At 38.0% G+C, this 23,645-nt stretch overlaps 2 protein-coding genes across 9 annotated transcripts in view; both read right to left on the reverse strand.

Moving 5' to 3' along the window:
- Window positions 1-4,525, reverse strand: part of Nek10 (NIMA related kinase 10) — a 172,176-nt gene extending 167,651 nt beyond the window's left edge. For both annotated transcript variants that reach the window (XM_045152444.1, XM_045152443.1), the window contains exon 1: window positions 4,410-4,525. The gene's annotated coding sequence lies outside the window, so the exon portion shown is untranslated. The remainder of the gene's footprint in view (window positions 1-4,409) is intronic.
- Window positions 4,526-7,927: 3,402 nt separating this feature from the next.
- Window positions 7,928-23,645, reverse strand: part of Slc4a7 (solute carrier family 4 member 7) — a 96,577-nt gene continuing 80,859 nt past the window's right edge. For 5 of the 7 annotated variants that reach the window (XM_045153336.1, XM_045153334.1, XM_045153335.1 and 2 more), the window contains 4 exons: window positions 18,806-18,937; window positions 17,164-17,261; window positions 13,711-13,818; window positions 7,928-11,779 (listed from right to left, as the gene is read on the reverse strand). In XM_045153336.1, coding sequence (XP_045009271.1) covers window positions 11,698-11,779; window positions 13,711-13,818; window positions 17,164-17,261; window positions 18,806-18,937 — 420 coding nt within the window. In that variant the 3' untranslated portion in view covers window positions 7,928-11,697. The remainder of the gene's footprint in view (window positions 11,780-13,710; window positions 13,819-17,163; window positions 17,262-18,805; window positions 18,938-23,645) is intronic. The other 2 variants (XM_045153338.1, XM_045153337.1) reach the window with 1 other exon arrangement.

A 23,645-nucleotide genomic window follows, 5' to 3' on the forward strand; every position in this document is an offset into this window, starting at 1 on the left:
AGTCTCAAGTGAATACTTCCTTCTCTCTCATCTTACTTTCATATTTTTTATCTGCTTAATTGTCTCTGTCCTCCCAGTGAAGCTTCACATGAAGAGTTAGCACTTACATGGTACTTTTAGGAACCCAGTATTCTAAGAAATTTGCCACAACCACCCCACCCCATTTTGCAGGTGAGGAAATGGAGGTGCAAAATGATGATGTACTAGTGAGGAGCTAAAACTAGGCTCCAGACAATGTGGCTGAGGTGTGTGGAGCCATGGACACTGCTCTGCATTCCTTGACAACAGCTACAAGTCCAGTGCCTATTGTTACTCTCTCTCTCTCTCCATGTGTGTGTGCACATGTGTGTGCATGCATGTGGGTGTGTGTCTAGTTTGTTTTACAGATAGGATTTTTTAAGTTTCCCAGACATGCCTCAAACTCACTATGTAACCCAGGCTAGCTTCAAACTATAGACAATCTGTCAATGCTATGATTACGGGCATGTAATCGGGTTTGTCCATCCTTCCTTTCTTCCTCTCTTTCTTTCTTTTCTCTCTCCCTTTCTTTCCTTCTTTCTTTCTTTCTTTCTTTCTTTCTTTCTTTCTTTCTTTCTTCTTTCTTCCCTTTCTTTCTTTGTCTCAGTATATAGCTAATATGATTGCAACTTGATTGAATTAAGGAGCAGGTCAGAGCAGGAAATGATATAATAGCACATGTTTATAATCCCAGGATTTAGGGAGGCAAGAGAATCAGTTCAAGGCCAGCCTTTGCTACATAAGACTCTGTGTTAAAACACAACACACACACACATACACGTATATGTGTGTGTATGTGAATGAAACACTTAAAGGCACTGATGACACACACCTTTGAACTTGTCTAGGAGGGTAGGATGCTTCTAGAAAAGTCAGAAAGGTTTAACTGAAGAAGGAAGACCCACATTGAATATGGGTAGTACTATCCCATGAGCTGGAGTCCTTAGCTAACTAAATAAGGAAACTAAAGAAAAACCATCTAAGTACCAGCATTTTTCTTTTTTTCTCTCTGTTTCCTGACTGCAGTGCCCATGTGTCCAAGTCCCTCATGCTCCTGACATTATGCCTTCCCACTCTGATAGACTGCATTCACTGAACTGTGACCAGAATAATCCCTTCTCCTTAAATTGGTTCTTGTCTGGTATTTGATTACAGCAATGAGAAGAATAACACACCCAAGCTGACCTTAAACTTATTATCCTCCTGCCTCAGCCTCCTATACACTGGGGTCACAAGTGTCTGTTTCCAGGCCAGCAAGCAGAGCCTTTGCTTTGCTCACTGCTGAACATCTAAGTGCTGTCTAGATGGAATTTGAGGTGCTATCTGCCTGTCCCAGTGGGCAACTCTGTTCCTTCTGAATGTAGTCTTAAAGCCTGAGTGGCAGTAGTCTAATGACTGAATCAAAGATAAGCCATATTGAGCTGTTAATCAGACCTATAAGGTCCCTAAAACAAGACAGGCTCTGTCAAACCATTAGTAAGTGTTAACTATTCGTATGAAGTTTTACTGAGAGGACAGAGATAAGCAGATAAAAATATGAAAGATGAGGGAGAAGAAAGTATTCACTTGAGACTGGTTAAGGCTACTTAGAAATGGTCATTAAGGGGCTGGAGGAATGGCTCAATGGGCAATGGACTTGCCTCCCAATCTTGGGTTCTTGAGTTCAGCACCACAGTCCCCATTTAAAACCCTATTATTGAAAACATCACATGCTACTGATGTAGAATATCAAGGGATCCAGCTTAGTCTGGAAGGAAACTAGTTCCCAGGGGGTTAGTCCGTACAGTGATAAAAAGCACTACATGAACAAGCAGGGGGTACTGCTATATGAAAGCAATGCGCCTGGCAAGAGGTACACACCTGTGCAATATTGGAACATAGCTTAGCTGGGAAACTAATGGCCCTCTGATTGGCTATCAGATCTGCTTAGTGGAACCCATAACTTGAACTGGGAACAAAGTCATCATACCATGGAGACAAGGTTATGGACTCCAATGAGAAGTTCCCACTAGTTCCCACTAGTCTTTGTCCAAAGGTGAGGATACACCAATCAAAATCTCTCTAAATTAACAATGCTTATCCCCTTCAACCTATCCTAATCTCACTCTTCAATGGAGAATTTATTTTTTCTTTTTCAGAAAGTAGCGAGGACCAAGGACAACCAAAATCTATCAACAAGACAAGGATAGCTGACTCCCTGGCAGGAGATGAAGCACCTCTCGCACAGCTGCAAGGGCCCAGGTGAAAACACAGAGGAATTGGCAAGATGAGCAAGAATGCTGTTTCCATGGAGAGCCTGACAACCTGTGCCAGGGTGATGGAGACAGACACTGAGGATACTCAAAATGCACCAAAGCAGAAATTCAGAAGCTGCTGAGAGTTCAACACTAAAGTAGACTTAACGTACACCCGCCAAGGCTCAGGGAAGTTTGCAGAAGGGGGGATGGAAAGAATGTAAAAGCCACAGGGTGGAACAGAATACCCAGACACATTGCCTCCCCCCACTCACAAATGGCTGCTGTTCTCATAACCCACAACTCCATGGTGAATACCAGTAATACCACTAAAGAGGGCCTTCAATGGAGTGGGGGCAGGGAGGAGGGAAATGATGGTATCACCATATGATCTGTTCATGCAAAGTTTATACTTAAAAGAAAATGAAAAGGAAAAAATATTTTTACCTTCTGAGAAAGAGCCATGGAAACTACACAACTCCTATAAGCATGCTTACAGGAAAACTGTGTCTATATATGGCACTGAGCATCTGGTACACGTCATGCATATTTAATCTTCAAAAGAATGAGGTAAGTGCTGGTATCAGCCCACTGCACAGATGCAAAATCTTATTAGAGGTAAATAATTTGTTAGGTGCAGAAAGCTGTAAATCAGACTCCAAAGTTCAGTTCTTGAAAATTACATTGTATTGCCACTCTCTCTAATAGTCTTAATTTTTACCACATAACAGCTTTCATCATAATTGTCATGGCCTTAAATGCAAAGTATAAATTGAAATACTTCTAAAGTCTTGAAATTAAAGCAAGCCTCTAAATTCGACATTCACCTTTTGTGAGCAAAAGATCCATTGGCCAGAAGTCATTTCTAATTTTTCTGGAAGCCATACAGTACTGTGAAAAGCCACACTTACTAATTTTAGAAATTCACTCATGATCAAGTATGTTTTGTGCCTGGCCCTGGGCTGGACTGAATGGAGGTCAATGAGAAAAACCCCACCTCTTTCAGACAGGGTAAACTTCAAAGTAATCAAGTGCCACACATAACCAGGAGGGTAGGGAACACCAAGTAAAAGAAATCCATCTTAGGCAGTATGGGAAAAGATGGAACAATCTGGAGATGCGACATGTTCTGGCAACCACCAAGACAGAGCTGGGGATTGTGACCTAACCAAGGGCTGGGAAAAATGGGCAGCTTTCAGGCAGGGGAGGGAAATACTTTCCTATGCCTTCCTTATTTTTATTTATTTGAGAGTGACAGAGATAGAAAGAGGGGGAAGAAAAGGATGTGCCAAGACCTCTAGCCACTGCAAACTAACTCCAGATACATGTGCCACCTTGTGCATCTGGCTTACATGGGCCCTGGGGAATCGAACCTTAGTCTTTTGGCTTTGCAGGCAAGAACCTTACCCTTAAGCCAGATCCCTAGCCCTTCTGTGCTTTTTTAAAAAGTTAGTCTAGGGATAGTGCAATGACTCAGTGAATAAAGTGATTGATGTAAGCACAAGTTGCACGAGTTTTGATCCCCAGACTCCATGTAAGCCAGACATGGTAGCCAGAAAGTCTGTAATCCGACTGCACCTACAGAAGATGGGACGCAAGAAACAGAATTCCCCTGGAAGCATGAGGGCCACTTAGACTGGCAAATGCAGTGATGAACAAGAGACCTTACACACACACACACACACACACACACACGTGTAACAATGGCAAGCAACCAGGATTTGATGGTGGGGCCAGACAACAATCAGGGAAGCTAGCTAGGTGCTGAAATCTAACTGCTGGAGTCTACTAGATGATGTAGGAATGGACGGAGATTTACAGAATGAGGCTGTGTCAAGTGTCAGTGGAGAGCTGTGTGGACGGTGCCCACCGCAGGGATTTCAAGGGCGGCAACCACTCACAGTGGGGCAGGAGTCTGGTGGTGAGGGAGCATTCTAGACGATGGCCTAAGATCCAGTGGGCTTTTAGACATCCACAGAAAGGGGAGTCCTGGGAGACAGCTGGGGAAGCGCTCACCAAGGGGAGCCCAGTGGCCCCTGTGCAGGGAAGGCAGGAGCATGATGCTCACAAAGGAGACCGTGGGCTCTAGAGGCACTAGAGCAGATGCGAAGCCGCACTCGGCCCGCGGGACCCCGGGGAGACCCGGCATCCACTCACCGCGCTGGAGGACGGCGCTCCTCCAGCCAGCTTCAAGCCATCGTCATGGTCGCCGTGGCCCAGGCCCTCAAGCTCACACGGGTCTCCTCCGCGCCGTTGGTTTTTCAGTCAACTCCTCTCCAAGCCACGTGAGCCAATGCTCACACCTCTTCCTTAGCCACAACGGGCGGTCAGCCAATCAGACGCGGCAGTGTTGCTCCGGGCCGAGCGCCAAGGCAACGGGTGACGCCCGCCGCGCTGCCAGGGCAACCAAAGAACGCTAAGCTGCCCGCGCCGCGTGGAGGCAGCGCTCCCGCCGCAGTTGTCTGAGGCATCGGAAATGAGCAGCGAGCTCATCTCTGGAAAGGGACCGGTGCAAGGTGCCCAGTGTCTTGGATGACACAACCATTTTTCAGGCAGTGAGAAAAGTGCTGCTGAGGAAACTCGTTCCCTGACCTCAAGAGCCCCCTATCAGCCATGTCTTTTGTTGATGCCTGGGAGCAAGTAATTCTTTTCTGCAGGAGCGCAGATAAAACACGGAGCCTTTAAAAATGAATATCAAACTCATTGTGTTCAATTCTGGAGGAGTCCTATTCCAAGTGACTTCATTTCACCAGCACTCCACACATAGGTCATTATTTTTCATGCTCGAACTGAACACTAGAACGGGCCTCAACAGCCCTAGGCCACAAGACAGAGCTAGTAAGCCACGAAGGCAGCCTGTGGACCACAGGATGCAGCCGTGACGATTTCCTCTGGCACAAGGTCCTGCCTTGTCCCATCCACTGCCACTTAGAGTGTTCATATGTGTCCAAACCCCAAACTCTGAGATTGAAAACAGCTGTAGTGGTACACGCATGCCTGCAATCCCAACAGCGGAGTGGTGGAGGCAGAAAGTTTGAGGCCAGTTTGGGCTACATGGGATAAAAAATTAATGGTCCAAACCGCTCAGCTGTGATAGCTAAGATCCCACAGGGGTCACGCCTGCACCATGCTTACAGTGAATGTAGTAGGACTCATATCCACCAGACCTCATACCGCCCCCCCCCTTTTGTTTGCTGATACTACTTTACTATCCTGAACTGAATGCATAAATGACATAGATGTACAGTGAGACAGGGTCCTGCCTGAACTACACCATAAAGGACAAGTAGAGGTAAGAGAAATCTGCACCAAATTCATGATTGACCCAAACAAGTAAAAAATTACTTTCTAAAATTTCTAAAAACACTTCTGCCAAGTGTGTCCAACTTACAGCCTGTGGACCAAGTGCATCCAGGATAGGTATGAATTATGAATGCAGCCCAACAGAAAATCAGTCCTACTTAAAACGCTAGGGTTTTTCTATGATTTTCAAATAACTATTGCACTGTTCTCCAGCATGAAATCTCTTGAGGGCCGATCTCAATGTCAAAAGTCCGGACATCCTGTAGGACCCAATAGCCTAGTGCAAGGAAAGATGCATACATACACACTGAATTAGAATTGATCTTACAGACAAGAAGTTCAGTACAAACTGAGGTAAATGCAGAACCCACATGGGTCTTTAATAGCAGAGAAGAGCTGGAGAGACTTAGCAGTAAAGGCATTAATTTGCCTGCGAAGCCTAAGGACTCAGGTTCAGTTCCCCAGTACCTAAGTAAGCCAGATGCACAAGGTGGTACATGCATCTGGAGATCGTTTGCAGTGGTTGGAAGCCCTGACATGCCCACTCTCTGCTAGCAAATAAAATAGCAGAAAAGCATAAATGAAGACCAACACAGACTCATATCTATTACAAGCCAAGGGACATTATGATAAAGTGTCACTAAGAAAAGAGTTCACACTTAGGACAGGAGTAAGCAAGTCAAAAAGCAAACAATAATGAGGGAGGAACCTGCTCTTTTGTTTCCTTTTTCCTCCACCTAAAATATTAACAGGAATAGTCTTGATGTTTTATACATGGGAACTATAAGTTAACAATTACTTTCCCCCCAAACTGTAAACGTTTTACAAGAAATATTCTGTCATAAACATCTTTTTTCTTCTCACTCCCATGGCTTACCAAACTTATGACATATGAGAAGGTTCTCTATGTGGAAGACAAGAGCCAAGTGTTACATATACCCCATAAGAAAACAATTCAAGGGCTGGAGAGATGGTTAAGTAGTTAAGGCACTTGCCTGCAAAACCAAAGGACCAAGGTTCGATTCCCCAGGACATACGTAAGCCAGACACACAAGGTAGCACATATATCTGGAGGCCCTGGTGTGCCCATTCTCTATTTGCCTCTTTCTCTCTCCAAACTCTCTCTCAAATAAATAAAATATTTTTTAAAAGAAAACAATTCAAGACCTGTCACTTGCTATTAGGGAAAATAATTCAACATAACATTAGCCTTTAGCCTCCAAAAGAAAAACAACCTCCAGCTGCAAGGCATATGCTATTAAAGGCATAACAATTATATATTTTTCTAATAGGCAGTCAGCCAGGGACAGAGGCCCAAAAGAACATGGATGCCATCTTGCCTTCCCTGGCAGGACTAGACTGGGGTCTGAGCCAGACTCATCCAAGAAGGGTGTAAGCAACTCTCCCAGGCCACGCTCCGTTTCTGCCTCAGCATAGCGCACCTGAGGGCCCGCCCTTAAGTCGGCTTCTTCCACCAATCACGTCTCTCCCGTACACACCACAGTCTGAAGAACCTCATCCGAACTGGATGTCTGGCCCACACAAAGGAGCCTAATCACATGTGTAAATATCTTGGTTTCTTTTCCTTCTCCTGATGCCTGACTCTCCTGGTCCTTGCCTTGGTAAGCTCTTCCCCTTTCCTGGCTAGGTTGGCAAGGGAGAGGGTCTCTTGTATGTCTGGGCATTTTTCTGCTTCCTTTCCACATGTATTTTGTTCTTGGATGTTTTCTTGCTCGGCTACATGTATGAGCAATCTAAGCTCTGAGTCCTTTACTGTCTCTTAGTCTTTTCTGAGCCACTTTGTGTGGGAAAGCTTTTGACCTGGTTTATGTGTCCAAACTTCTCCTTAGGTGAGGGAGGCTTTCTCCCCCTTCCTTCCCCATTTCCATATGGGAAAGGGAAAATTCCTTTCTGGCTTGAGCCTTCCTGCTAGCCTTACCCTTGGTTCAATTCTCCCAAAATAAACCTCATAATTCAAAAATTGCCCTTTCTCTTGAGTGTGTTTTTTCAATTTTTTGCTAATTTGAGTAAGAATCCAAAAGCTGGGTCCACAGGCTCAATATAGCCTGTGTCGTTATGGAATTTAATCCCTCCCCGCACCCCAAATCCTGCACCATTATCATGGAAATTATATTTCACATTGCAAAATTTTCCAATTTGAAATAAGTAGGAAAAACTGGACATCTATTAAAAATGCTTTATAATATTTAACTATTATAATGCCATTGTGAAACACTATTTCCCCATTTCCTTTGTCATGAGCATGAGCAGTGGGAGGCAGGAAGCAGAAACCACATATTTTCCTTCCCCATCTAACATCAAGATGACAAACTTGCAGTTCCTTTACCAGAATGAAGACAGTAGCCAACAACTTGTGTAGACTTTTTATTGCTCTCTCAACTTCAAGGACATCTACAAAAAATAGTTTTCTCCTAACAATTATGAAACAAATCTGAAAGGCAGGATTGTTCACATTATAGACTTGTGTAGACTTGTACTTCATATAAATGAAAAATATCTGTTCTACAGTTTAATTTACTTTGGATTTTATTACAAAAGAAAATATTGCAATTATAAAAGTCATAAAAACTGTAACCGTACTGTGAAATTATACCAAAGTATCAAATATTACATAAACGAACAAAATTCTTTTATTTATTTAAATACAGTAAACACTGGAAGACACCCACCCCACTGCAGAGACAAAGATCTTTAACAGTAAAGTAACAAAAGAAAGCCACAGCACACAAACACAAATCAATGTGCAGAAATGTAATTGAAAACAGTAGAGCTAGGGCCTGATTATACCTACACAGTAAAACTGTGAAATAATCTTTACATGATTCCACTTTCTATAGTTGACAATTTACTTTCAGAAAAGTTTTAGAAGAGCCCTGACATTAAAATGATCAAATCTTGCAATTTGAACACTATATTAAAACTTGAATTCAGTTAGTCTTCACTTTCTAAAAATAAATAATTATTGGAATAAATGAAGATATTTCACATATTTGTATTACATATAACAATGGGATCTCTATAAATAAATTTCACACATTAAGTTATTTAATATAAACAGTTTTGAATGACAAGTATGTCAATGGCTTACATATCCAATCACTTTATCAGCAGGATTCACATGTTGATGAAACCGTCTACACAGCAAGCTCTTGTTCCTCACTGTCAAGAGACTAATTTTCTTTTTGCAGAATTCTGAACCTGCCTTTGTGAAAGGAAAGTTAGAAAGTGTGTACTCAGATACAAACATTATTTTTAACTGGAGAAACCAAGAGTTAGTATTTTGGAAAGTAAACAAATCCTTTATGAATACATGCATTAGCACATACAATGTTTTATCCTATGTGTTTTGAAGACTTGGCAAATAAGAACATTGGTATGCCACAAGCTTAAAAAGCTTACTGATTATGTCACACATACATACATGAATACATACGTTTAAAAAAATTGTGTGCTTCAATTCTGCCTATCTAATACTATTAAAAATATATAGAATCATTATTTTAGCATCTGGAAGCTAATTCATTTTTCAGTTTTCTCAAAATCTCCTATTTTAGGTTGAAATAACAATCAAAAGAAAGTAAATTTCAAAGGGTCAACATCAGGGTTTATTATAGTCTTTGTAAACACACACTATAAATAAATATAACAGGTGGAGGAAGAACATCCTGAGGTGGCTCTGTGACCAGGGTATTCAGTAGCACTAAGCTCCATTCTGAAAATCAAGGCATCTAAGAAAGTGCAGAACTGTTGATCCGAATTTCTTTTGAAAATAGATATGTACAGGTTTGATTATTTTGCACCTTGAGGTAAATTATACAAATTACTACTGCTCCTAGATACCTATTTAAGGCAGCATTAGAAATCAATGTATAATAATTTATATCTCTTGCTGTCTTGCAATGTTACCTATGACTTATTTTCAAAACTAATGGAAGCTTAAAACTTAAAAGAAGCACTTAATTACCTAAGCATCAGTGATCTCTCTGTTCTTAGAGTAGTCTTATCAGATCATTTGGAAAGTCAAGTAATCAAAAGAAAGCAGAAGCCATTAATAATCAGAAACTCAGCAAAACATTTTGAATGCAAAGTATTTTGTAAGTCATTTTTTTTCTGGCACAGGAAAATTGCTATACATAATGAAATAAAATCACAGAAACACAATGATACCAGGTAGTTTTCAGTTTAAAATTTAAAATTACTTCTTGTAAAATAACCCTTTAATAATCCAGACACAAGGAAATAATATGAGGAGATTCTCTTGTTTCAGTATGGGGGGGGGGAACAATATAGCAGCAAATACTGTGTGGACTTTGGAAATGACTGAGCTCACTGCTGAGTAAAGAGGAACCATTCAATGGAATCCTCAAGCACCAGGGGCAATGCTCCCCTCAGACATCAGAGAATCCATTAGCTCCCCAGGCAGTACCATGATGCCACTGACATTTTTAATCTGTTATCAGGTGAAAAATGAATCTATTATTTGCACTAGAATTGTCTTAGATGAGGGAATGATACTAATTGCTATGTAATTTAGAATGGATTAAAAGCACTACAAAAATGCAAGTATCAGTTTTTTGGCATTTTTCATGCTTTTATATTTTAATTTTAAATGATTAAAGAGCATTAGAATTTTTTCAAAATCTCCACCCTAATATTCATGCCAGCTTCAGTATTTCTGTGGCTTTTCAGTATTTACATGGTGTCTGCAAACTATTCTCTCACCAAATCAGTACTTCAACCCTACTCATCAGGTCCTACAGGCTTAACTAGAATAGTTTTGTTTATTCTGTGGGGAGCTTAGAGTATATAAAGGACCAAAACCATGTATTCGAGTTAAAAAGGCATCTCAGAAATACTGAAAACCAAATGCTAACACAGAACAGGAAAAATGCCATCAATCTGAACTACAAACAAATGTTTAATTCATTTTAAAATACAAATATAGCAGGGCTTTATATCAAAGGTGTAGTCTGTCAACTGCTTGTAGAAAATAAACAGAAATGCAAGTGAGCACCAAATATCTATGTTAACAATATTTGCTATCATCTCAAATGTTTGTATAATATTTAGGCAACATATAAACTAAAATAAATAAAATATTTAAAATGAAATTGTGAGTTATAATCTATTAAATACATTGCATACAACAGAATAGCAACAGAAAGTAGAAGGTAACTCTTAATAAAGTAACACTGATCACAAACCCATCAGAGAGAATTCTGACTCCTGATTATTTAGTCATACTACTTGCAATAGAAAAATAATCAAGAACTTTAACCTGATACAAACTGAATAAGTAAAAAGAACAATGGCAAAGAATAAAGTGATGTGAGTACTTAAAAATAATTTCTACAAAGGTAACAAAATTTGACTAATAAAAACTAAATCTGTAACATTATGAATTTTTTTGGTGCTAAATTATATACTCACAAATTTTTTTACTTGCCATCACAATGAAACTAAGACAAGGAAATTTTAAGATTAAAAAAAAATCCTAAAACACAAAGATAGAAGTTTCTGTTGCTTTACAACCACATCTATGGCCATGAAACGCCGTCATTTGTGAAGCATCCACAATGAAGCAGCCCACACAATGAGGCAGGACAAATCATTTTCCAAGGACATTGATGGACTTCTTGTTCTACCTATAAAACACTAACAAAAGTGAACATGAAAATATTTAGAAACTCAAGTAAAAATTATAAATATAGAGAGTAGGTATGTATCTTTTAAGGTTGATATGATTGCCACCAGTGAACAGAGACTTAAGAAAAACAGACTGAATACAGTTCTCCACATTTTTTCTATTGCAGAACAGAAATGTTCCCCCCCCCAACAGAATAAATATTTGAATACTAAGAATCATGTACCTCACTTCTAAGAGACCAGTTCATTAACATACAGTCTCCATGGTGCTCATAACAAACTTCAAATGTACTGTAAAGAACCAGGTAATCATGCATAAATAGCATGACATCCCATATTGTTACACTTAGTGATATCTCACACACACACACACCCACCCACACACACACACAAACACACACACACACACACACACACACACAAAACATATAAAGATATAGGCAGATATCTATATATAATTCCTCTTGGATCAATTCTACAGCGACGTCTCAGCATCCATGTATTTCTTTGATGACTCATCTTCAAAATTTATTGTCACACTCATAGGCTTTTCAGGACTGTTTAAAACAATGAGGAAAAAAGTTTTTAAAAGATTCAGTATTGGATTCTCAATAGGGCCAACATATTGATAGTATTCATAACAAAACTTTTGAATTGATTGCTAACATTTCTTAAGACTTATCACCACCTGACTGCTTTTTAGTATGAATAAATGAGTAGAAAGGCAGATATTTGAAATAAAGGTTTTAATTGTGAATGCTTTCAAGTAAATTCATGTTCACCTTTACAAGTGAAGTTGCTTAAAATGATTCAGTTTATTACTGTATTTATTTAATTTACTTTGTGTACTACCAGCATTTATACAAGTATATGCATGCGTGCACATATGTACAGGCAGCTCTCCCCTCCACCCCCTGTGCTGCTGGTGGAATACAGAGCCTTGCACATTCCAGGCAAGTACTCTACCTCTGAGCTACATTCCCAAACCATGAATCATAACTATAAAATAATTTCTTGGACAAGCTGGCAAAGCTTCTTTCTCTAAATTTGGTTCATGTATATTTTCAATATCCAACACAGTAGCTACATGTATATAGAGCCAACCATTTAATTATTTAATTATAAGATGTAAATATCTGGATTTTAAACTTTTTTTTCTAAGTATAAAAACACACTATGCTCTGGGGCCTTCTCCATACATGTTGAAGGAAAGGTCTCCTACACATTTTTCTATTAAATGACATCATCAATCTGGCTTTATACTCATGTTACATGAATAAAAGGCCAATTCAAATGACAGATGGAGGCATAAAAAGTATGTTAAGGTTACTTTAAGGCCTTTAATTTCATCATCACTATATTAATAACCTGAACCAAGGGTACTAACAGGTTGTGAAAATGAACTAAGTGACGTTCTGGCTGCACAGAATGATCCAAAATGTTTAACAACTCTATAGCCTAAAGTTGGAAACCAAGAAAGGAAAACAACCACGTCTAGAAAATTAGAATTCTAGAAATAATGATCAAAAAGAAAATATATGATGATGAAGATGAAGTAGAAAAAGGTTTTACAAAAGACAGGCAAAAGATAAGAAAAAGTACATTTACTACAAGGCAGAGCACAGAAAGCAGCTAAGCAGAGATTGTCAAGTGATGGCTTGCCTACAATGGCATGGATCTGATGCCTGGGCAGAATCTACCAAGACCTTGAAAAGAACCCTATACAAGCCATGCCCAGAAGAAATGCTTACTGAATTTGAATGACTAAGTTCCTATAAGACAACATCTCATTTCTTTAGAACTAAGGAATAAAAATTCTAAGAGATTATCAAAAAAGAGTTTCTGAAATCTCAGGCCTTGAAGCAAGGAAGAACTATGAAAAAACTTATATAATAAGAAGTGTAAGGAAGGGCATGGGGAACTTTCAGTACATGGGCCCATTGTAAAACTAAATGATCATTACATATATAAAGGAATTAAAATTCTTCCAAATATTTTTAGGGTTAATGTATGCCTTAGCCTGAAGTATATAGTAAATAAAACAAAACAAAAGGAAAACAACAATTTTCCTTTATTCATGGACCAAAAGAAAGCATGAATGAGGTAGTACTTACAATCCTGTCTCCGCTTTCTGAGTGTTGGTATTACAGGCATGTGCACCACCCCAGCTATGTAGTTTTTATTTAATACTTAGTAATTAGCTGGTACATGGAATTTAAGTAAAATAGCGCTAATTATTTTTGGAAACATGCAACTGTGTATTTAAAAACTAGAAAACAACAATGGAAAGGGAACATCATCATCACCTACATCCAATCACACTTCACTAGAAGGACAGAAGAAAGAAAGACATGAAGGAGAAATGAGAATTAGTTTTGGCCAGTAAGGAGAACATACATTAAGTTAAATGTAACTGCTTACTACATAACTACCCACAAATAACTGGAAATTGTCAACAGTTACAAAATGCATGAATAGTTGTAACTACCTCGTGTTAGATCTGGTTACTTTGGCATTCTCAGTATTCATGGACAGTGCCTTCCATTGTGCAGTTTTGGCCATTTCATCTGATATGTTAACAACTGAAGGGTCAATACTAAAGAATAAATAGACTTTTTAGTTAGTATTCAGTATTTGCAAAGGCGTTAATATTGTCATTTCATTAGCTATGTAATTATTTGCTTTCAACAATTTAAAATTGGAAAACCTTTGTCATACACTTAAATGAAGGTCTAGCAAGATCTAAGAATTGTTATGAAGTCCTCATGGAGAATCCATCTTCCTTTACAATCAAAACTAAGAGTAAGATTAATGTGATTAGAAAGACTTATTTATAAATTTCCACTTCAAAACTTAAGTTAAAGTTTCAGTAGTACTTCAAAAGTATTTAAGCATGACACCTTCTGATATCTGAGTTAGTTACTGAAATAACAAAACATATTAATGTGCTTATAAGTCTAAAAGATAGCATCAATTGAATAAATTTGATTGACATAAATTTCAATCTCATGAAGAATTTATCTTCATAATATATACTAAAAATTATCAAAGCCCCTTTTTCTTTTATAAATAATTTTTAAATTGTTAGAAATATAACACTTTAAAAATATTTAAAAGATAACAAAAATACAAGTTTAGAAGTACTACTTCTAGTTAACATACTTTCAATATTAAAGTGTTATTTTATGAAATACATTAAAAGCAAAAGAATAGTATTCATTTATTATAAAATCTAACCATCCTATGTTTCTATGAAATAATGCAAAATGACTTCAAGACCTCAAATCCAATAACAATGATACCCACTAGTAATAAACTAAGGGTTTGATGTTATCAGTCACAAATAATATCAAAATTCCATAAGCTTAACTAGAATACATCTATAAACCCTTTACTTCACCATGAGTAAAGTATATCATCCAAACAAGCTACGAACACAAATGAGCTAGGCATGGTGGTACAGGTCTAAAACCCCAGCTACCAAGAAGGCTGAAGCAGAGGTCACAAGTTCAAGTCCAGCTGGGCAAATTAGTGAACCTTGTCTTAAAATAAAAAGCAAACAATGGTTGAGGAAGTAGCTCAGTGACAGAATACTTCCCTAGTATGCACAAGGCCTTAGGATCAAGGCCCAGTACTGCAATAAAAAGAAAAAATAATTAGATTAAATTAGCAATGTAATAAATAGCTAGATTATGTGAGTAAATATCACTGAAAAAATAAAAAAAAAAAACCCTTCCACCTCTGTTCATACTTTAAGTCAGAATGTTTAATAAGACTGGAGAAATGTGGGGAGGTCAATGCAAAGTTTAGACATGCCTTCTACATCTTCACCAAGTAAGCTGAAGGCCTAATTTCACAATGGCAGAGCTTGCCAACCTGCCACGGTTACTCATTTGGCTGGTAACTTCACATAACTGAAGAGAGGCAGTCTAGCTTCTATCTTCCTCAAAATAAGAAAATTTCAATTGGTAAAAACAGCTCATTTTTTAAATATAGTATATATTTTATTTCAAAATATAAGTAGATGTGAAAATTTCACCTGCATATTATTTATTTTCACAGTGCTCTACGTATTCTAAACATTTTTATACATTATCTCATTTGACTCTGTAATGAGTAATCCTATTAAAAATGTAAACTTTTGGGCTGGGGAAATGGCTCAGCAGTTAAATGATGGCAAAGTCTGCTGGTACAGATCCAATTCCCCAGTACACACATAAAGCCAGACCCACAAAGTGTTGCATACATGAAGTTCAGTTGCAAGAGGCCTTGTAATATCCATTCTCTCTCTCCCAAATAAAGGAAATAAATAAAATGTCAACTTCTATAGATAGATATATCTCATCAATCTCATCACTCAAGCAGCTGAGGCAAAATATCTGCTTTGAGTACAAGGCTATCCTGAAGTACACAGAGACAGGGCAGCCAGAGCAGCACAGCAAGACTCCAGTCTCAAACAAACAACCAAACAGACAAACAAAAAAGGCTCAAAAGTCTTAGCATTCTTGAGGTTCAAGAAATTTAAGTAAAGTAGTAGTAATACTTCTTCATATCACTTAACAGAAAAAAGGAATATACATACACCCATTTTTTTTAGACACTCATTCTTTAATCTCACCGAGAAAAAAATAAAGCAAGAAAGATGGAAAAGTAGCAAATAATCTCACATAATGTGAGTTACTAAGACCCATCATGGCAGTTCCACTTTTTTTTTTCCAGATAATGCATTAATAGACTTAGCACACATTTATAAAACTTAGTGGAACAGTGTGCAAGCTGGATTTAAAGATGAAAATTTAAAGATGAAGAGGCATAAAAGTAACAGAGGGGCTGGAGAGATGGCTTAGCAGTTAGGTGCTTGCCTATGAAGCCTAAGGGCTCCGGTTCAAGGCTCAATTCCCCAGGACCCACGTTAGCCAGATGCACAAAATCAACTCGTTCACCACAGCTAATATGCACATAAAAGTCAAAATGTGACCGTAAACTATGACAAGTACTTAACAATGACAAAAATGATTGAAGAAAATTAGAAACCAATGACCATTTTTCCCTGAGTTAACTAGTTACAGAAGGAACCTACATACACTCTAAAAATGAATTCTCCACTCTAACCAGCTAATCTAAAATTAAATTGGTATATAAAAATAATCATTGTGCATACAGAAAGCACAGGTCTTTAATACTCTAAAACTACAAAAATATTCACATTTCCAAACTCTGGTATCTTTTAAGCTATATGTAGTAATTATGCATGAAATCTACTGCTAGTTTTCCATGATATAAGCCTTCACAGTCAATGCTTAAGGTCCACCTTCAGAAACTAGGAGAATCAGAGCCTGTAAGCATGGGTCCTTGCTGGGAAGTTATCAGAAACCAATTACAAATGTTTCATTTCACAGCACACACTGATACTAGTCCTAATGAAAGGAGAGAATGGTGTGAGCAAGAGGGAGAGAGAGAAAGGGAGGGAGGGAGCAAAAGAAGAGGAGGGGAAATGGGAGGAGAAGGAGGGGGGAAAGCAAGGACAAGGGAGAGGAGGGGAAGGGAAAGGAAAGGAAAAGAAGGGAAAAGAGAAAGGAAGAGGAAGAAAAGCAATGCTTTGCAAAGAATGGAAGTATCAGAAACTTGTGATTTTTAAATGTTAAGACATAGTCGGATGGAAGAAAAGAAGATCGTGCTGGCTTGGCACAAGTCAGCTAAGGATTGGTCCACATCCAGTTTTGTCTTCCTGCCTGCCTGAAACCTGATGGCAAAGAACTGAGAGGTTTCCTTCAAATTATAGGAAGCTCTCCTGTAAGCTGACAAGCAGAACATAAAGTTTACCACCTTAAAAAAAAAAAAAAAAAACAGAAACTATTATTGTAAAGAAGTGTTACATGCCTTTATCTGTACATATGGCATTCATGGCAGATATATTTTACAAAATGAAGTTTCATCTCACCTATATTTTAGGGCCTTAACTGGAATTTGTAAGAGACTCCCTCCTTCAAATGGAAGGTGCACAGTATCACCGTCGTCCTGGAGCATCCGCTCAGCTTCCTTTAGAGCACACATGTGAAGAAATTACTTTTCCCAGACTATTTCCAGGGAGATATGTTACTACAGAATATCTTAGACTTGGAAATCCCCACATAACATATTAGCCACAAGTGAAAACTACATTTCAACATACATACAGTACAAAATCAAATCTTGAAAAGATTAATTTGCATGGTATGACTTTCATTTCTAAAGTGAAACATTAATGCTCGCCAACAACCAATATAACTATGTAAGTCTCAGCACTAGTTATCACATAGGTATAAAATAAGACAGAACACTGTGAGAGCACCTCAACCTCATCATAATACAAGTAAATCCTCAGTTGTGTAAGGCAGGGTTTTCATTCTCAGCAACAATCACACTGAAGGCTTAATAATTCTTTCGTGTAAGGGGAATATCTGTTTATTTATACAGGGTGTTTTTCACACCCACATGTCACTGTCACTTATGTCAGATACAGCCCATTCAGTGGTGACAGCAAGAGTCCCTTAGAGGGGATATCAACCCAGAGTGAAAATCACTTGGACAACCATCATGGATTCAAATTATAACTTATGAATTATGGGGGAGGAAATGAAGGCAAGGAGAGAGAAAATACACTCATTTCAATCAGGAATCCCACTATTTATAGGTAATTACAACCCCGATTCTTACAATAAAAAACTGCTACACTAATTTTCCTAGCATTCTTTGTAGTTCAATGGGGTCATCTGGTACAAGCAAACCTAAATGAAATTTTTGGAAAAACTCCTAAAAAAAAAGTCAGCATGTCTTCTGGCCCAGGAGGTGAACTTGTGAATTCAAACAAGCTGGGAGTAGAAGGGACAAGGACTCCCTGACCCTTCCATAGTGCCACGACACTATAACACTTGCTTATGAGAGTTCTTTTATACAGGACAACTGGCCCCTAGGTTTTTAAAGAGGACTTTCACTTTTGTTTTTTGTCATATGTCCCTAAAACCTATTGTAACTGATATAACAAATAATAATCAAGCAATCTGGCCTAAGTATTTTATAAGTAAGTCAAATACTATGTAAAGAAAGATCACCAAAAGCTAATATATATACTTACATATATATGAAAGTTTAAAGAATATAAAACAGTTTATTTTAAAATCTGAACTTCATTCAAAGAAATACTCTAGTGAATATTCTAGCTAAAATTAAAATTATACGAAAATAATACTCTTGATATATCAAAGGTTAAATCAGAGATGAAATTACTCAGTGTCATGTTTTGATTCTGCTAAAAATCTCTTAATGCTTCTAATGTTAAGCATATAGCATATGCAATTTTAAAAAAGTCTTCTTGTTTAAGAGCTACAAAGGACAGCAACATTGTTAAGAGCTATTGCCTGGGATAAGTTACCTAACCCCCTCTGTCTCAGTGAGAAGGGGTAACAACAATACTGTCCCAGCATCCAGTTCCTGTAAGGATGAAAGAAGCTGATTGGCGTAGAATAATTATAACAATGTCTGTTAATTCTTACAAACACTAACCAAGGAAATGATGTAAATAAAATCTAAAATTGTCTTCTTACCTCTTTCTCTTTTTTCTTTTTATCGTCTTCTTTCTTTTTTTTACTTTCGGGCATGAGATCATCAAGCCAACTAAGCTCTCTCTTTGTGAAACATAGGTCCATGAGCTTACGTATAAAGACTAATGCAAGAACCTTAAAAAAATGGGGAAGAAAAATAATATATACGCTTGAAGAGGAAAGAAGGTATTTATTTACTAAATCTTATAAAAAATGGGAATGTTTACTTTAAAAAAAATTCACAATCTTGCCAGGCATGTTGGTACACACCTTTAATCCCAGTACCTGGGAGGTGGAGGTAGCATCACATGAGTCTGAGGCCACCCTGAGACTACATACTGAGGTTAGCCTGGGCTACAGCAAAACCCTACTGGAAAAATAAAACAAAACAACAAGTTCCACATTCTTATTGCCAAGGAACTTAGTTATTGATTTGTATCTTTGAACTGTCTGCTCCAAAACAGCTACAGAGCTGGGAATACAGCTCAGTGGTAAATCATCTGCTCCAAGTCTAAGGTCATAGGCTGAACTCCCAAGCACCTGCTCCTTCCCATAATGCTACAGAGATGACAAAAACTACAACAAAGATATTCTATTCATAGATTTGAAATTATATAAGTACACAAAGTAAAAAGAAATCTCTTAATGCATTAGATCTAATGCATTAGGTTTTAGTTTCTCAATAAGCTAGAAGGGGACCCAAGAATCTGCAGTTTTGGGTGTAACAGCTATGAGCAAGTGTTCAACTGCCAATCCACATTTCCTCTCTTGTTCCATTATTCTTTGTTGTTGTTTATGTTTTTTTTTTAAAATAAAAAAACAAGTTTCTAAGAGTTCTCTAGGGAACAGATAGAAACTCTCCATCTGCCTCATGTGTTAGAAATATTTTTCTCCTAGTTCATAATACAACTCTATTCTGTTTAAAATGCCTTTGAAGAGGCTGGGGGGGGGGGGGTTGGGGTGGGGAGATGCCTCAGTGGTTAAACACACTGGCTTACAAAGTCTGTCAGCTGGGTTCAATTCCCTAGTACCCACATATTATGGGTATACAAAGTAGGGCATTCATCTGGAATTCATTTGCAACAATAAGAGGCACTGGTGTACCCATACTCCTCTTTTGTATGCAAATAAATAAAAATATTTTACAATACATAAGATGCCTTTGACTATATAAAAATGGTTATCAGGAGCTGGAGAGATGGCTCAGCAGATGAGCAATTCCTAAACAAGCATGAGGGACTGATAGCGACTGAGTTTGATTCCCCAGCACCTATGGCCATGACCTTTCCCTTGGAAAGCAGAGGTTGGAGAATCATTGGAATTCATGAAAATCAGCAAGTTCTGGAATCAGTGAGACTATCTAAAAAAAATGAGTGTGTGGGCAATGGACGAGGACTTCCACATGTATACATGGAGCATGCATGTCTTCAACATACATGCATATAATATACAAACATACCACACATACTACACATAAGCACTGCCCCCCCCCAAATAAAAAAGAGTCACATGGCTAAATACACTTGCCTTCCTTTTACTATTAGGATTCTCCATCTTCTTTTAAAGTCATCTCTAGTCATTTGGTTATACAAATATTCTCCTAAATTTTATACTACAACTTGGTTCTAACATTTAAAGTTGAGTTGGCTTAAGAATTCTTTCTGAATATGGTATTAGAGTGTTAACTCTGCCAACACCATATACTAAGTTTTCTGATAAATTTAATGACCATGATTAATGAAATAATTTCTTTAAGGTATTCAAAGTGATAATAGTGCCATATATTCTGACAACTTTCTGGACTCATTCTATTGCTCTGATCTATTTGTTCATTACTATGGTAATTATATATTATGTTAGACACATGTAACAGTAATTTTCAGATATTTGGTTATTCAAACAGTGAAGCATAAATACAGGAAAGTCAAGAAGAAGGCAAAACAGCCACCTCTAATTATAATTATCTGTTTTCTGTTATTATGTCTATTTTTAAAAAATTCACATAGTAAATAACAAGTTACATATAGTAAAACAGCATATGTAAAGTTTGATGTTTATGACAACATTTAAAAATACATAACCCACACTCAAAAGATAACAAAAATGTTTGCCATCCTTGTTGTTTGAACCTGACATTTCTCTCTATACACTTTAACATTATTTATCTGGTTCAGTGACAGGATACACACTTCAAAAGGTACATTTCAAATAAAACTAGTAAAAATTCATCCCCAGAACTGTATCATATTTACATGTCATTTTAGAGAGCTGTAAGTTTTATAATACTAAGTCTTCATAACAAAGTACATAGCATTCCTGTTAGCTCAGACTTATTTTATGTTCTCTGAGTTCAATGTGTCCCTACTAAAAATAAGTTGAAGCCTAACCCCTAGTATTTCAGAAGCTTATTTGAAAACAGGGTTTCTGCAGATGTAATTAACACAGCCATTCTGGGGGCTAGGAAGATTGTTCATTGGTAAGACAGCTTGCTTTACAAGTCTGAGGACACACCTTTGATCCCCGGCCCTTACCTAAAAAGCCAGGATAGCCATGTATGTCTGTAACCCCAGCACTGAGGGAAAAAGAGACAAAAGGATCATTGGGGTTCCCTGGTCATACACTCTAGCCAAAAGTAAGGGCACTCCAAGTTCAGTGAGAGACTCTGCTTCACAGAACAAGGTAGAAGGGTGAAAAGCCAATGCCTTCCTCTGGCTACTGCACATGTGCCCAGAAGGTGCATGCATCTACACACAAGTGCACGCACACACACAGAAAGGGAGGGGAGGGGAGGGGAGAAAAGGGAAGGAAAGGTTAAGGAAAGTGGGAGGGAGGGAGGAAGGGAGGGAAAGGGAAAGAAAAGAGGGAGGGAGGGAGGGAAAAGGAAGGGAGAGGATAAAAGAGGGGGGAAAGAGAAAAATAAAACTGTCAACGTGATCTGGCACACGTTGAACTGTTTTTCCTGTTTCTTCTTAGATCTGGGCTCTGCACTTGTTTCATCTCTTGAGCTAACTAGAAATTCATATGAAATATGACAATAACCTACTACTTTATCTAAATCAGAAAATAGCAAATCACAAATTCTAAATTTTGGATGAGCACTCATTTTTGTGTGACACATAACTTAATAATAGTTTCTTTTCATCATTTTTATTTATTTATTTATGGGGGGGTTAGAATGGGCACACCAGGGCCTCCAGCCACTGCAAATTAACTACAGATGAGAGAGACAGGGAGAGACAGAGAGAGAAAGAAAGATAGATAGATAGATAGATAGATAGATAGATAGATAGATAGATAGATAGATAGATAGATAAAGGAAGGAAGGAAGGAAGGAAGGAAGGAAGGAAGGAAGGAAGGAAGGAAGGAAGGAAGGAAGGAAGGAAGGAAGGAATTGGTACACCAGGGCATAAGCCACTGAAATCAGACTCCAGACGCTTCACCACCTAGTGGGCATGTGCAACCTTGTGGTTGCCTCACCTTTGTGAGTCTGGCTTACATGGGATCTGGAAAATTGAACATGGGTCCTTAGGCTTCTCAGGCAAGCACCTTAACCTCTAAGCCAACTCTCCAGCTCCCTCCTTTTTAAAATGAATGGTTTTTATAGACAACTTTTATAAATAATCTGAAAGCTTTTTCTTTTTTCATTTTCTTTCAGTGCTAGGAATCAAACTTGGGCTTCACCCATGCTAGGTACCACTTAAATATTGAGCTACATTTCCAACCCTGGTAATATAAGTAATATTGATCTTCAACCTCAATTTAGTGAAATGCTACCTCAATAAGAGATAAATATTCTTATTAGCAGTCTTGGGTTAACAAAAAATTTGATAAATTTACTTAATTTCATCACCAAGAAATTATGAAAATTCCTCTCTCATAGTATGTAAGTACCTAGAAATCCTAAAATATTTAGTATCTGGCCCTTTTCATAAAGGGCATTTGTTGACCCTTGCTCTAGATTTAGTCAGTATTTTTTAAGTACCTTTGAATCTCTTGCACACTTTTGGCGACTACTCTTTTCTTTTTTGTAAGCTTGTATATTTTACTGTCTCAGTTTCTTTTTCACTTGCACTTGGGAAAAACTGGTCCACTATAGGACTTGACTGAATTTACTTTGTCTTTTTCAATGATAAAGCCCAATCAGGATATACATCTTCCTTCAGAATACACATCTCCAGACGCATTGACAGTTTTAGATAAATACAAACCTCATTTTCCCTAGGTCCATGTGATTTTTTAAATCAGTTTTCTACACACAGTGCTGTAGTCAATTCCAAGTTGTTGGGATGAACATACAGATAGTTAAGAGGAAGGGGTTTATTTCAGCTTACAAAGTTCAGGGAAACTCAAACAATGGTTGGTGGAAGAAGGTGGCTCCCTTTCACAGGTTTAAGCAGATTGACACCACCAGCAAGCACAGGAACTGCCAGAGAGAAAACTGCTCTCTCCACACCTTTGGGCTGGAATCAATATCCACACACAAACACAACTTAGGCTGGATCCCAGGATCTGCCCCCAGTGATACTTCCTCCAGCAGGGCACTGGAGACAAGCAGCCTGAGGCTGTGGGGGGCATACATTTACCTACAAACCACCACACATGGTTTAATTTCTAAGTCATTAACATTATTTTAGTTATCTATTGTATATAATTTAATTGTGACCAGGAAGTATTACTGTAATAATTTTTGTATCTTTTAAGACTTTCAGTGGGTGTATGTGTGTATGTACGTACGTACATACATATATTATGTGTGTGTGTGTGTGTGTGTGTGTGTGTGTGTGTGTGTGTGTATACATATATGTATATATATATGACCATTTTTTTGTTGTTGTTTTTGGCT

The sequence above is a fragment of the Jaculus jaculus genome, chromosome 6 (genome assembly GCF_020740685.1).
Source record: "Jaculus jaculus isolate mJacJac1 chromosome 6, mJacJac1.mat.Y.cur, whole genome shotgun sequence".
Lineage (NCBI taxonomy): Eukaryota > Metazoa > Chordata > Mammalia > Rodentia > Dipodidae > Jaculus > Jaculus jaculus.